This window comes from Cucumis sativus, chromosome 6 (genome assembly GCF_000004075.3).
Source record: "Cucumis sativus cultivar 9930 chromosome 6, Cucumber_9930_V3, whole genome shotgun sequence".
Lineage (NCBI taxonomy): Eukaryota > Viridiplantae > Streptophyta > Magnoliopsida > Cucurbitales > Cucurbitaceae > Cucumis > Cucumis sativus.
In genome coordinates, this window is record NC_026660.2 from 21,473,372 (window position 1) to 21,488,042 (window position 14,671).

The window sequence follows — 14,671 nt, forward strand, 5'->3', positions numbered from 1 at the left end:
AATAGGCATGAGATCGATAATTAACGATAACGATTGATTGTCGTTGATCAAGATGTTCACCCAACAACAGTAACATCTAAAGTTGTAGATCACAAGCAATCAGGATGACTGGTCACCAACAATATTGATTGATAATCAACGATTAAGACGATCTGGAGTCAACGGTTAAAATGATTGGTTGTTATGACCGTCGAACGATCATGATTGATCATCGTGGTTGATCGTGAAAGTTAGTCAACAGTTGTTGCCAATGATCATAGATAAGATGTTGAAGTGAAATTTTTTGTAAAACATATGACATTCAACGATAAAAAGAAAAAAATATATTCCAAACTCATGAGTTTTGGAATCTTTAATTTTTGAGTTTGTCTTCGAATGCCAAACTCATTAATTCTAAACTAATGGACCAAAGAAGAGTTAGAGTTTTGTTGATGGATGGGATCAATAAATAAAGCGCGTAGGAGCTGATTTGGTTTGACCAGGAAGGGCTGAGATTGAAAGGATGAAAGAGTCAAAGTCAACAATTAGGAGTAGCCGAATCTGAAGAATATATATATACAATGAGTAGTCGTGAAAGGCATTGACTATATACTTCGATTCCAAAATTATGTGTGTGGACAAAGAAATGCCAGCTAGACACCAATAAGCATGCAAAATGTATAAATTAAATGCATGAAATTTGTAACACTTTTGATTATATTCTTCATATATCTTTGCGTTTATGTCTGACTAGTGGCTACATCTTTCTCAACTTCTCTTCTCCCACTCCATCTCCCTTCCTATTATTGTTATTCAATGATACCCATTTGTTTCCATGTCATTATCATTCAAAAAAAAAATCTACATACCAATATATCAATTCAAACTATTTAAATTTAAGAACTGATGTACAATTAGAATATCAATTTATATAATCTAATATTATATTTCTATAATTTTTTAATAAAATTCAAATTTTTGTGATCTAAAAATATGTCTTAAAATATATTATTGTAAAAGAAAAAAATGAAGTTTACAATTGGAAATTAAATAAAAATAAAAATTGTAAAATTGTAACGGGATTATCCTGCAATTTAACTTATAATTTATATTGTAAATTAAATGAAAATAATTTCTTTTTGAGAGTGCAAGTTTAAATTGACTTAGTGTATATCTAAAAGTATAAAAATAAAAAAAGATTGAAACAGTTTATTTTGCTTCTTATTAGTATCCAAAATTTAAGTTGACAAAAGAAAAAGTTACTAAAAATAATTTATTATGAGAATAATAAAAAGAAACTCATATTTTACCTTATCATTTATGGATCGAACATATTTATATATAGTAAATTATTTTAAGTAATTATATATACAATTACTCAAAATTTATGTTGGTCAAGATAAAAAGTTGTTGATCACATGGCTTTCAAATTCGATTAACTTTTTAAAAATAAAATGAACTTTACATAAGAGGGAGTAAATTTATATAATTACAAAATTTCATAGTTTAAATTGACTTTTGAGTGGATGTAAACTACGTCAATTCCAAATATAGGACAAGAGTGTAGTTCCTCCTCGGACTTCATCTATTATTTTTAATTATTTTCATAAATATATATATTCACATTAAATTTAAAATAATATTTTAACTTTTATATAGTCGGAATGATTTTGAGATGTAAACATCAAAATTTTAGAGAAAAAAATTGAGACTAAGAAAAATCCTAACGTTCACATTTGATAATGTTAAAAAGAGTCACCGTCTAATTCTTAAATTAAAGATGAAAGTTGAATTCTATTTTATTATTATATTATAAGAAAAGAAGTTTGAAATTTATGATATTATAATAAAGAAACTTTTTTTTTTAAAAAAAAGGCTATGGTTTGCATGAAATAAAATTATTAGTGTGGCCATCCGGTAACGCGGTTTTACGTACTGCGAAGAATGGGATGAGCCAGCCGCTTTCATTATCATTACCCCACATTCGCCCACTCCCACTGGGTCCGACATGTCGTTCTTCTCCCTCTCTTCGTACTTTCTTTATATATATCTACAATATTTAGGTGCTATCTTATATTGCATATAAATTTGCACAATTTGAAATGGGATATATGTGATTCAAAATCACTTTATATAACATATATTTGACCATTTAAAATTAATTTTGGTGACATAAATTTTGTAATATAAATTAGGGGTTGTGAATTTAAATATGAGACTTTTCATCCTTAGATTCATACATTGAGTTGAGTTAAGTTTTTGTTGGTAAGAAAAGTGTGTTAAAATGAGTGTTTTGTGGCAAAGAGTGAGTTATTATAGTCTTAAGTTATTATAATTTGATTATAATAATATATTTACTTTTGCAAGAGATTAGTATTATACAATAGATTGTTATTATAGTTCTAGATAATCATTGCCACAAACTATCTTTAAATGTATAAACATTAATTTTGAATGAATAATAACATATTCAGTTTATCTTAAAATTAATCAACTATGAGATAAATAGTCTATCTATCTTGTAAAAAGTTTGATTCTCTCCAACTTTTATAACGTTGAATTTTTGACGGAAGTAGGTTGATGTATACATCAACGTAGTTTGTGTATAGGTGTGAGAGATTCAATAATTGGTTCCCACAAATAGGTACGCATCCGCATCAGTGGGCAGGAAGGCATTTGAGCTTTACATTTATATACAAATATAAAACGACAGGTGGTGGATTGTGTCTCCGTCAATGTGCACAAAGCTGCCATGCCATCCTCTTCATAATCACACAACATGAAAGTGGAAATCGTCTTCCGTCCTATTATTATACAAATTCCACATTCTCTTTATTTTTATCATGACTCATGTTTAATTCCCTCCAATATAATAATTAAGGTCCTAACTCACATTATACCATCATAATTTTCATCATTTACTCAAAAGACGAAGTTACTGAAGTGTATACTTACCCATTATATTCCTCGGCTTAGCTTCTTTTTGCAAGTGCGTTGTAATGATTCTTTGTTTTGAATCATGTTTTTTAATTGACTCTATGTACGATCCAAGAGTTCCCACTTTCCAATATTTTGTCATTATTCAATAGAAAGAGAGAGAACATATATTGTATATAGAATCACCCTTCAAGGTCCCACACAGCAGTACTCTGTTTTTCTTTTGTGTGTATATATATCTTATCCCACAGCAGTACTCTCTTAGCTTTTTCTCTTATCTCCCCCCGCCCCCTCTTGAAGAGACGTACTGCAATTTAGAGCTACAAATTGTGCTTCAATGGGGGTCAAATCTCAATATCCAAATCGAGTCAGATCTGCCAAACTTCATTTCTTCTATGCAATTCTTCTGTTGCAGTTTGCTACCTTCGGATTAGCTGCCGCAGCCAAGCTTCACCGAGAAGAAGGTACGGAAGAGGGGGGAAAAGTGGAATTAATCTGATCATGAGGAATGACATATTGGGTTTGGGAACTGAAAAATATGTGGTGTGAATTGATTATTGATGATTGAAAAGTTGTGAAAATTGGTTGGTTGCAGTGAAAGCGTTGAAAGAGATCGAGAAGAAATTAGGGAAAAATGACTGGGATTTTAACATAGATCCTTGCAGTGGTGAAGGAAAATGGCACGTTGTTAATGGAAGAAAAGGGTTCGAAAGCTCTGTCACCTGTGATTGCTCTTTCAACCATAACTCCACTTGCCACATCGTCGCCATGTATGTCGTCTTACCATCTCCATCTCCATCTCTAATCTTCTTCTTCTTCTTCTTCTTCACTCTCTCTTCTATCTATCAATCACCAATCCAAACTATTCTTTCTTTCTTACATTTTATTAAAAGATTTATATTTGAGATCATGTTATTATAATGTTTATTTAATTTCTTACCTTATTAATTATTCCAATAATGATAAGCTTAATTAAATTAGTGTTGAATATTGAGCATTGACCTACAACCTACCACTGTCCACTGACACTGTTTTGTTATGATAATTTAAAAGACTATAGTTTAGGCACGTGAGTAGTCGGTGATTTTTTGTTTACATAAAGTTTTATTATAACATAATCATCTTTCCTTTTACTATAATAATACATATTTATATCATGTAACCAACCATACTCTCTTATATACATAAGTATACTTTTGTTGCTCTCAATAAAATATATATATATAAAATAAAAAAAGTTGTCCAACTTGGTATCTTAATTTTCTAAAATGATTGAAAGTTGTACCTTTCTTTTTGCAGAAAAAGATTATCATGATAATTATAAATTGAGAAGTAGGGCCATACTTTATTTTACCTTGTTTGATTATCAGCTGCACATTTCAAAATAATAATAATAGGCCTAAATTAAATTTCATCTTAAAAACTACCGTTAATTTTATATTTTATAATTAGTTAAAATTTAGTCTATCATTAATAGAATTCAAAATTCATGCTCTTAAGTATTTTGTCAATTTTGCCACTTTTTACAATCTCTTATATAAAAACTTATAAATTATAACCTTTTAAAATATTATCAAATCAATTAGGTTCATAGTTGTTCAAAAAACCGAACAACCCAAACTATCCAATATAAATTGTAAGGTTAAATATTTTTTACATATAAGGTTGGATTCGTATTATATTTTTAAAAGTGTGAGTTGATCAATATAATTCGAATTTTTAATATTATTAAAAATATATATATAAATATTATAATTTATAATATGTAAAAAATATATATAAATATTATAATTTATAATAGGTCTAATTTTGATATTTAATATTTAAATTTTAAGAAATTTTAGTTATTAAAACGTGAAAGTTAATAAATAACCTCCAAGTCAGCCCTAATTCGAATTGAGTGGAAGTATCTGAGTAGTTGGTTTAAAAATAATCAACAAACAAACCAACCGAACCGAACCGAACCCAAACCCCTTTACGGACCGGTGTTAGACCCACGTTGATATTGGGATTATCAAAATCATTGACCCGACTAAATTTCCCGGGAAAAGTTTGGTTGCTGCATGCAGTAATACGAAAGAAGTGATCCGCCATTTGAGCCACTTTGCTTAATGATTGAGAAGTGTGAACTGCGTTTTATGCCATCACTAACCTCGTGCATTGGCGCGCGAGATCGAGAAGAAACCAATATTAGAATGTGGATCAATGAAGTTTTTATGAATTTACATAGGTCAAATTGTTTACGAGATTTATCCACTCTCCAAATGGAGCGTTGCAATGGCGGAGCTTCTCGGAAGCCTCTGTTGATATTGATACCGTCGGAGTTCCATTTAGATCCTCTTATAGATATCTCAAATTCAGCTTCCTGTGAGATTGAGTTCATGCTTTTATGTTTATTAAGACAGTTTTAGGCTACATTATTAATAACAAATAGGTTTTGTGATCAGTGTATCGCATTTTCGGCTCTTGACGTTTGAACTGATTTTAAGTGAACGTTGAACCATTGTTCTGTTATGCTGTAATCACTCTGACTCTTCATCTTCTTGTATCGTGTGGTTGCATTTCGATGTAGATACTGTAGATTTCCTGTTGTAGCTTCTGATTATCAATTCTCCTTCATAGTCTTTCCAGTGAAATAAATTCTACTACCTTTCTTGATGCTGAAATTTCCTTGCTGAATGTTAATGTCTGCATTTTCACCTTGCATCTATAGTTTATTTTTTCTTCTCGTACTCGTTTATTTGATAATTAAATACGCATCGTGATTGCATTGTCGTTCTGTTGTTGCTGGCTGTAGACTTTTCAATCACTTCCTTGGGCTAGTTTTTCTCGGTGTGTTTGTAAATTTGCAATCTAATTTGGTTTTATCTCTTCCTCAGAGCTTTGAAGTCCCAGAATCTATCAGGCATTGTGCCACCAGAGTTTTCCAAGCTTCGGTTCCTCAAACAGCTGTAAGTAAAAGTGTGAAACCAGTATCCTGATACGTTATATAGGACCTGATAATCTGTTAAACTTGTGTTGAAAGACTCGTAATTCCTTCTTTGGTTCTCTTTTGTCAGAGATCTCAGTCGAAACTGCCTCACTGGTTTTGTTCCTTCACAATGGGCTACCATGCGATTGGTAGAACTGTAAGCATCTTCAGTTACTTCTTCCTGTCACTTTTTGAAGATTCTCTAGAAACTGCCGTTTGATTTTATGCTTTCTTCGATTGAACTGCAGCTCTTTCATGGGAAATAAATTGTCCGGGCCATTCCCGAAAGTTCTTACTAATATCACCACCCTCAGAAACTTGTATGTCAAATCTTTAACTTTTAGAATCTTCTGTAAGCGTATATGATATTAGTTTTAGTTGCCTCTGGTTCTGTTTGCATGATATAAATACATATAACTTGTGTCATCAAACCAATAATGGCAAAGGTCATTAACTCGTTGACACTGATGAACTCTGTCAAAACATTCATGGTACTTTCTTGTCCTAAAATGTTACAGGAGCATCGAAGGAAATCAATTTTCTGGCCGAATTCCACCAGAAATTGGAAAACTAGTTAATTTGGAAAAATTGTAAGTCTGTTGGACAAACATACTGACTGCTAAGTCGCACATATATCAAAATGTTTAACCCACACATAACATCGTGATGTTCTCTCTTCAGAGTTCTGTCATCAAATGGCCTCACCGGAGAATTGCCTAAAGGGCTAGCGAAATTGTCGAACTTAACTGATATGTAAGCAACCATCTTCTATTATTTGTCTTCTGAAAAAATAGTTTTGCTCTCGGAATGAAAAATCCACAATCTCTTTTAGATTAATGTTGCAATTGCGAATTCATGTCGAGCTATCCATTTCTGGATTAATTGAATTTGTACTATACTCTTAAAGCTTCAAAAAATTTCTGGCATTAGTTTGATCATCCTTCACATGAGATCTTCAGCTTCTTTAATGCAACATAAATAATAGGATCTCCAGAAGTACTCAATGCTTCAGCAGTTTTGGCATTCTCGATCAGCGAAGTCATGCAAGTTGCTTCAAGTTTTATTACATCCCATTTTTTAACTAATCGTTGTTTTTCTTATATCATTAAGGAGAATAAGTGACAACAACTTCTCTGGAAAGATACCTGAGTTCATTAGTAACTGGGCACAGATTGAAAAACTGTAAGCTCCATGAATGTGGCTTTTAAGTTTTTAACTGCTTCATCTGATATTTAATATTTATAATTGGTGATCAGGAAAATCTATTCCACCTTGCAGGCATATACAAGGCTGCTCCCTCGAGGGTCCTATACCCTTAAGTATCTCCACAATGACAAGTTTAACTGATCTGTATGCATTTTTGACAATGTAATTCGTTTAGCATGTTGAGTTCCACTAGTAATTTCTAAATTGATTGAAATTTCAGGAGAATATCTGACTTAAAAGGTGGAAGGTCTCCTTTTCCGCCGTTGAGCAATATAAAATCCATGAAGACACTGTTAGTTGAATACTTTGCTTTTGTTCTTCTACCACTCTCCAACTTAATTGTTCAGGGACTTGACTTCGATGCTGGGTTGCAGGATACTGAGGAAGTGCTTCATTTTTGGTGAAATCCCGAAATACATCGGGGATATGAAAAAATTAAAAAACTTGTAAGTAGTAATGATAGATTTGCTTTGATGATGATTAAAAACTCTGTAAGATGTTAATTTTCTATTTTCGTTTCGTCAACCGCTCAGTAATATTTCCATTTCTCTGCTGGTTTGATTCTTAGTTTTAAGAAGTCGAATGAGACCCTGCTTTATTTATATGTAGAGACCTCAGCTACAATGACTTGACTGGCGAAGTTCCTGCAACTTTTGAACGACTGGATAAAATAGATTACATGTAAGTGGACTTATCCTTCCCAATTTGCCCCCACCCATCCCACCCAAAATAATAACAATAACAATAACATAATTGTACGACACATTTTTCTTTTTGAAAATTTATCTTTCTTCAGCATGAGTTTCTTTTTTTTTTCCCCTTGTGTATTATTGTAGTTATAATATATATAGTCTTTCTCAAGATTTTTGACAGCAAACAAGCTCAATGGAATTATTCCTGGTTGGATTTTAGGGAGCAACAAGAACGTGTATGCCTTTTCCTTTATAATAGTTTTTCGTACTTAATCTTCACTTAAATGTCAGCTGTGAAAGCATTTGATGTACCCTAGCCTTAGCTAACTGCTTCCGTTTTCTTATCTTTCTTATGCAGAGATCTCTCTAACAACAATTTCACCTGGGAAAACTCAAGCCCAGCTGAGTGTCCTCGTGGTAGTGTGTGAGTATTATGAAGTTATCATTAACTTTCTATGTACAGTGGATTATCTTGCATAGTAACTAAGAGAAAAAAAATTCTTATTTTAACAGAAATTTAGTTGAGACATACTCACCGTCTGCAGAAAAATTGTAAGGATTCTGTACCAGGAAGAAAATTTATTGACCGCTTAGATTCCATTCTTCTTATTTTTGAAATGATATGCTCAGTTTTCTTGAATGCTCACAGAACTAGAATCCATCCCTGCCTAAAAAGGAACTTTCCATGTTCTGCATCAAGGGAAGAGCGTGAGTATAAAACTCTGGCTTCGAATTTGGACACTCATCAAATCTTTATGTTGGAAGAACACAACCTGTTTAAAAAATATCAATGAGTGATTGTATAAAATCTGACATAAAAAAACTCAAAGCCTATGTTTTATTGATAGTTTTGAAGAAACCCGTTCTTTTATTACGATAACATGAATTCAATGATTTCTCACTGTTTTAAGTTGTCAAAACTTTATCAGATCACTACTCCTTGCGCATTAACTGTGGCGGTAAAGAAACATCTATAAGGGGTGAAAGGTATGAAGCAGATAGAGAAGGTGCTTCAATGTTTTATACTGGTCAGAATTGGGCTTTTAGCAGCACCGGAAGCTTTATGGACAATGATGTTGATGCTGATAACTACATCGTAACAAATACATCTGCTCTTTCTAACGTCTCTGCGACTTATTCAGAACTGTATACAAAAGCGAGAAACTCTCCTCAATCTCTTACATACTATGGGCTATGTCTCATAAATGGGAATTATACTGTTAAACTCCACTTTGCAGAGATTGTATTTATAAATGACAGTTCATTCAACAGCCTGGGAAGGCGAGTTTTTGATGTGTACATTCAGGTATTGGTGAATGAAAATTTATGACAATGAGAATGTCAGTTCATCGTAGAGTTGGATATTGAAAACTACTTCATTTGTTCGATTGCAGGAAAAGCTAGTCCTGAAAGATTTTGATATTGAACATGAAGCAGGGGGTACAGGTAAGCCCATTATAAAAAAAATTACTGTAGCTGTCACAAGTCATACATTGAAGATCCATTTCTACTGGGCTGGAAGAGGAACAACAGGAATTCCACTTAGAGGAAATTATGGTCCTCTGATATCAGCTATTTCTGTAGATCCCAGTAAGTTTTCCCTAGTCGTGACAAAAATTGGAATCATTACCTGTTCCCTTCTATTTCTAGATGAATGGAAAAATTATAGACGCCCTTCTACTTTTCCTTTTTCTTCTATATATTAAATTTGTTATTTTCGCACATTGAGTGGCTTCAATACACGCAAACCTTGAGCCACGATTGATAGCAGTAATAGCGGGTGCTTAAAAGATAAACATAACTCATAGGATTGCAACTTCTTCAGTTCTATTTTGATAGAGATTATAATACTTCCATTAGGATTGCCTTGATTCATATACGTTCGGTAGGGAAATTCATTTGGTTGTTCTCTATTGCCTTCTATCACCCTTGGCGATAATATCTTATTTTCAATAGCCTATTCAGGTTTCACTCTTGTTCTTCTGCATGGACCTCAGATATTTGTAGTTTTCTTGATTAATGCAGAATTTTTAATCATAGTAAGTAGGCAAATAAATTGAGATGGTTACAAAAACCTTAAGAGGAAGGTTTCAAGGTTAGTCTGGAATCTGGGAAGGCTGTTAGGAGTGATCTATATGCTTTATCATCTAGTTCTCCTTATATTTCAATGCTCGGCATGCAGAAACCGTAGAATATAAGGTTATGTTTAAATATATCTTTTATTCTGAATCAGGAAAATTTCTCTCTTCACAGATTTTACACCCCCTAAAAACCATGGGAAGAAGGATTTCACCATCATAATTATTGGGACAGCAGCAGCAGCTTTTGTTCTCCTTCTTCTGGTGTTATGTATTATGAGGAGGAAAGGGTGGCTGGGAGGCAAGGCATCCGTATATAAAGGTAAAATCTTCATTAAATTGACCATATTTATTGCTTCAATGGAAACTGAAGCTGCATATATTTTTCATTTGATATGAACTTAAATTGTTCCTGGATCTCATCAGAACTAGAGATATATGTTGTCTGACTATTTGTTATTTTTTTTCCTTATTTATACAAGAAAAAGAAAACATTATCTTTACTAGAATTCTCTTAGTTTTCTACACGAAAGAGAGAGAGAACATGATCTAAGCTACTGAAATAATCTATGCTCTGTAATTTCATCTCTTTTATCTACTTCTTTGGAACATTTGGTGCTTTGTAGTTAGTCATGTCATTTCGAGAACTCATTTTGTGATGCCAAAAATCTTGAATTGTTGAATTTTTTAATTTTTCTCCTTCAAAGATATCTATCTCTTTACTAGTTTGCTGTTTAATTCTGAGTTCTGTGCCTTTTTGAATAAATAGACAAAATGCCAACTTGTATGTCTTTTAACTTTTGACTCATTCATCCCATAAAGTTCATATCATCACGTAAAATACATCCTCAAATTTGGCTTTTGCATATGATTTTATGTGTTATATTTCAATTAAATTTCCTTTTGGACGTGGTTTTCTTGTTAAACTTCTGCGCATTGCCATTTTTCTCAGACACCTTAAGTTTGTTTCATGCAGAGCTTAGAGGTATAGATCTGCAAACAGGATTATTTACAATAAGACAGATTAAAGCAGCCACTAAAAATTTTGATGCTGCAAACAAAGTTGGTGAAGGTGGTTTTGGTGCGGTTTACAAGGTAAATGGAGGCTTTGGTTATAGATCTCGATTGTCTAGATCATATGCTTTTAATGATAAGTCCTTATTGACAAAAAAAAATCCATATCGTATTGAAAGGTACTACTTAAGGTGAAATCCGTTAAAAAGGACTTTCACCTTTTCATCGTCTCTAAGCTCCTTAACTTTGTTTATTACACTTCCCGGAAGTATATGATGTTTTACTTATAATTTTCATAAATTATCAAGACCAGGGTACGGACGTTTGTCCCTTTAGGTCTGTCAAACATACGCTGATTTTGCAATAAAACTATGGCATTAACTGCTGGAGAAAGTCGGGGTTAGAATACAAAATTTAATGGGGATTTTGGGACTCTTCATTTTGATACAGGGTCTCTTGTCAGATGGTACTATAATTGCAGTCAAGCAGCTGTCGTCAAAATCAAAGCAAGGAAATCGAGAATTTGTTAATGAAATAGGCATGATATCTGCACTGCAACATCCAAATCTTGTGAAGCTTTATGGATGTTGTATTGATGGGAACCAACTAATGTTGATTTATGAATACATGGAAAATAATTGCTTATCACGTGCACTTTTCAGTGAGTAAAATTTCCACTCTGCAATTTTTAGGTCTGTTAGTTCGAAAAAAGTTTGATCAGTATAAAAAAAATAAAAAATACTTATCATCTCTTGGATTGTGTATACAGGAAATGACCCAGGTTCTAAATTGAAGTTGGACTGGCCAACCAGGCAGAAAATTTGTCTGGGAATAGCTAGAGGTTTGGCCTATCTGCATGAGGAGTCGAGACTGAAAATCGTACATAGGGATATCAAGACAAGTAATGTGCTGCTTGATAAGGATTTCAGTGCTAAAATTTCTGATTTTGGCTTGGCTAAGCTTCATGAAGATGACAATACCCATATCAGTACTAGAGTTGCCGGAACCATGTAAGTCTTGTGTTAAATTCTACTATGGTCTAAATCATGGCTGCAAACTTGAGTATGGAACCAACGGTAGATTATTTTTTTTACAACTGAAGTATAACTAAGACTAAAATTTGTCTTTTTCTATCTCTATCTATCTCTTTTTTTACTTTTTAGAAAAGGTTTTGTTACTTCATTTTACACCTAATCACTTTAAAACATTTTTGGCCACTCTTTGTTAGGAGATTTGATTTGTAGACATTGTAGTTTAATTTTGGGTGCTGAGTATGTAGGTTTCTTGGACCATTGTTTTGCAGTGGTTATATGGCACCTGAATATGCAATGCGTGGATGCTTGACCAGCAAAGCTGATGTTTATAGTTTTGGAGTTGTTGCCTTGGAAATTGTCAGTGGCAAAAGCAATACCAACTACATGCCTAAAGAGGATTTTGTTTACCTTCTTGATTGGGTAAAATCAACTACCTTACAATTCTTTCCAATTTCATTTAGCCTCTTTCCTGCTCTTTTCTTGAAGTTTTCATTTAGAAAAGATAACAAATATGAGGCCTCGACTGCATGGTGCATGGTTCTAAAAATATTAGTCATCTTTCAATGGTCACCGGATCATGCTGAGTCGTTTTTTGCCTTAATATTTTGTTTTTAATGTTTCCTCTCACATAAATCTTAACTGATTTTTATAATCAACTGACTAGGGCATGCCACGTAGTTCTCTATTTCACAAATAAACAGTTTCCTCCAAATCAAGAGTCTCCACTCTCCAATCCCTTAAAACACAGCAAATGTATTCCTAAACTATACTCACTTTTGTGCATCCCAATCACAATTTTGAATGCAACAAATTTTGAATGTATCGAGATGAGTCTTCGTAATAGTAATGTTTAAGCTTCTTCCAGGCATCTGTTCTGCAAGAAAAAGGAAGTCTATTGGAGTTGGTGGATCCAACCTTGGGGTCAGATTATTCATCAGAAGAAGCAATGGTGATGCTGAATGTGGCTCTCCTCTGCACCAACGCATCCCCAACTCTTCGGCCTCTAATGTCGCAAGTGGTCAGCATGCTCGAAGGACGAACTCCAGTTCAAGCACTTCTTTCTGATCCAGGATTTTCAGCCATCAATTCCAAATTGAAAGCTCTCAGAAATCACTTTTGGCAACAATTGAGCCCTACACACAGTTTATCGTTGGACGATTTCCCTAGTGATTCGTTGAGTTCGAATGTGGATCTGGAGGCAGAGGAGAATTATAATCTAGTAAGATCCAATTCTATTAACAAGACTGGAAACAAAAATTAGTAAATGAATGTAAGTATATAATTACAAATTTGTAAAACCCCCACAATACTAAGTTTTGCCAAAATCCAACGTAAAGAATATGGTCTCTCGATCCGTATCTGTGCTGCTGAATGTGTAAGACAAAGTCTTACAGCATTCCTTTTTAAGCCCACAGACCACAGCTTTGCCTGGCTCTTGTTTAAGGTTATGAATTTCCATGATGTAAATTTCTATTTTCATGGAGAATATAAAATCTTAAAATAGAGGGCTTGTTTATAAACTGTAATATTATTATTATTTCCTTTTCCTTTTTTTTTCTTACAATAGTATAAGTAGAGGTGTAACTGTTAATTTCGAAATCATTTTTTGGAGAATGATTTCATTTGAGTTCAACACCAAAGGTGTAGGGGAAGGTGAGAGGAATTCAACATTTAACCATGATTGTATATACTTTAATTATTTGAGCACTTAAACTTAAACTATATTCATGCTTACCTCGTTATCTATCTCAAATGATAATATGACATGTGATATAGCAAATAAAGTAATCTTAAGAAGTAATCCTCATTGTAGATATTTTATTAGAATAATAATGTGTTTGATATAAGAGGAGAAGACTCATATATTTGTAGAGTTTATTATAACTAAGGTAAAAGGGGAATTAACTAATTAACCTCTATTATTCTTACATCAACATGTTAAAAGAGTTTAGTTCACGATTTTATTTCACCACGCCATCGCTATGGTTAGAATAAAACAAAAATGTCATTTATTTAACAAAATTTAAATGAATTTGCAAATCCCAATATCTAAAGAGAAATAATGTTCATATAGAAAATCACACCATTCAATAGTTCTTCTTCAATTCACTCTTTCTACCACTGCAATATATACACACACGTACGTATAAACAAAATCTCCTTAAGAAAAATATAATTAAATATGAATATTTATCAAAGAAAATGCCCGAAAAGAAAGTTATTTTTTTCTAAAATATTGCAATAAATTAGTACACTGTTATCTCATTCCACGAAGCTGAAAAAGCAAGTTCTTTCAAAAATTTAATAATGTTTGACGACATTTTTCAAAATCAAATTTATTTTCTAAAATTCTAGTAGATCATTTTGGATAATCAATCTTAATTTTGATGATCTTCTTGAATCATCGACCTTTGAATTTATTGATCTTATTGGATCAACCTTTGACTTGTCGATCTTTTGAAGAATTGACCTTTGAATTTATTGATATTTTTTGGATGATTGATATTTAGTTAAATGATTATATTTGATCGATCTCGCTTATTGACTTGCTTGTGTCTTTGAATTTTCAGTGAATTATATTCTTTAGATCCTGACAGCTATGAACTTTAGATCTTAAGAGTTCAACCTTAGTCTTTACTTATGAATTTCACAGAACATCGAGATGTTTATGTCTCTTTAACTATGAAGAAAATCTCAAGAACGATTCTACTCAAACTGGAGTGGAGTCCATTCCTAACTCAAAATCTAACATTCCAAATG

General features: G+C 32.7%; 1 protein-coding gene across 1 annotated transcript; it reads left to right on the top strand.

The window, feature by feature from the left end:
* Positions 1-3,176: 3,176 nt before the first annotated feature.
* LOC101219400 (probable LRR receptor-like serine/threonine-protein kinase At1g07650) lies at positions 3,177-13,645 on the top strand. Its single transcript, XM_004140199.3, has 24 exons — positions 3,177-3,380; positions 3,512-3,686; positions 5,796-5,867; positions 5,976-6,044; positions 6,136-6,207; positions 6,406-6,477; positions 6,569-6,640; positions 6,998-7,069; positions 7,166-7,237; positions 7,314-7,385; positions 7,468-7,539; positions 7,703-7,774; positions 7,956-8,021; positions 8,144-8,209; positions 8,299-8,337; positions 8,435-8,493; positions 8,715-9,091; positions 9,180-9,375; positions 10,039-10,185; positions 10,840-10,958; positions 11,328-11,538; positions 11,647-11,887; positions 12,181-12,331; positions 12,777-13,645. Exons 1-24 carry the CDS (start codon positions 3,254-3,256, stop codon positions 13,170-13,172), a joined length of 3,087 nt encoding a protein of 1,028 aa, XP_004140247.1. The 5' UTR covers positions 3,177-3,253; the 3' UTR covers positions 13,173-13,645.
* Positions 13,646-14,671: the final 1,026 nt, after the last annotated feature.

Coding starts and splice junctions, on each gene's coding strand:
- LOC101219400 (XM_004140199.3), top strand. CDS start 3,254: ATGGGGGTCAAATCTCAATATCCAAATCGAGTCAGATCTGCCAAACTT. Junction 8,494..8,714: donor TTCTGCATCAAGGGAAGAGC/GTGAGTATAAAA, acceptor AAACTTTATCAG/ATCACTACTCCTTGCGCATT. Junction 9,376..10,038: donor AGCTATTTCTGTAGATCCCA/GTAAGTTTTCCC, acceptor CTCTCTTCACAG/ATTTTACACCCCCTAAAAAC.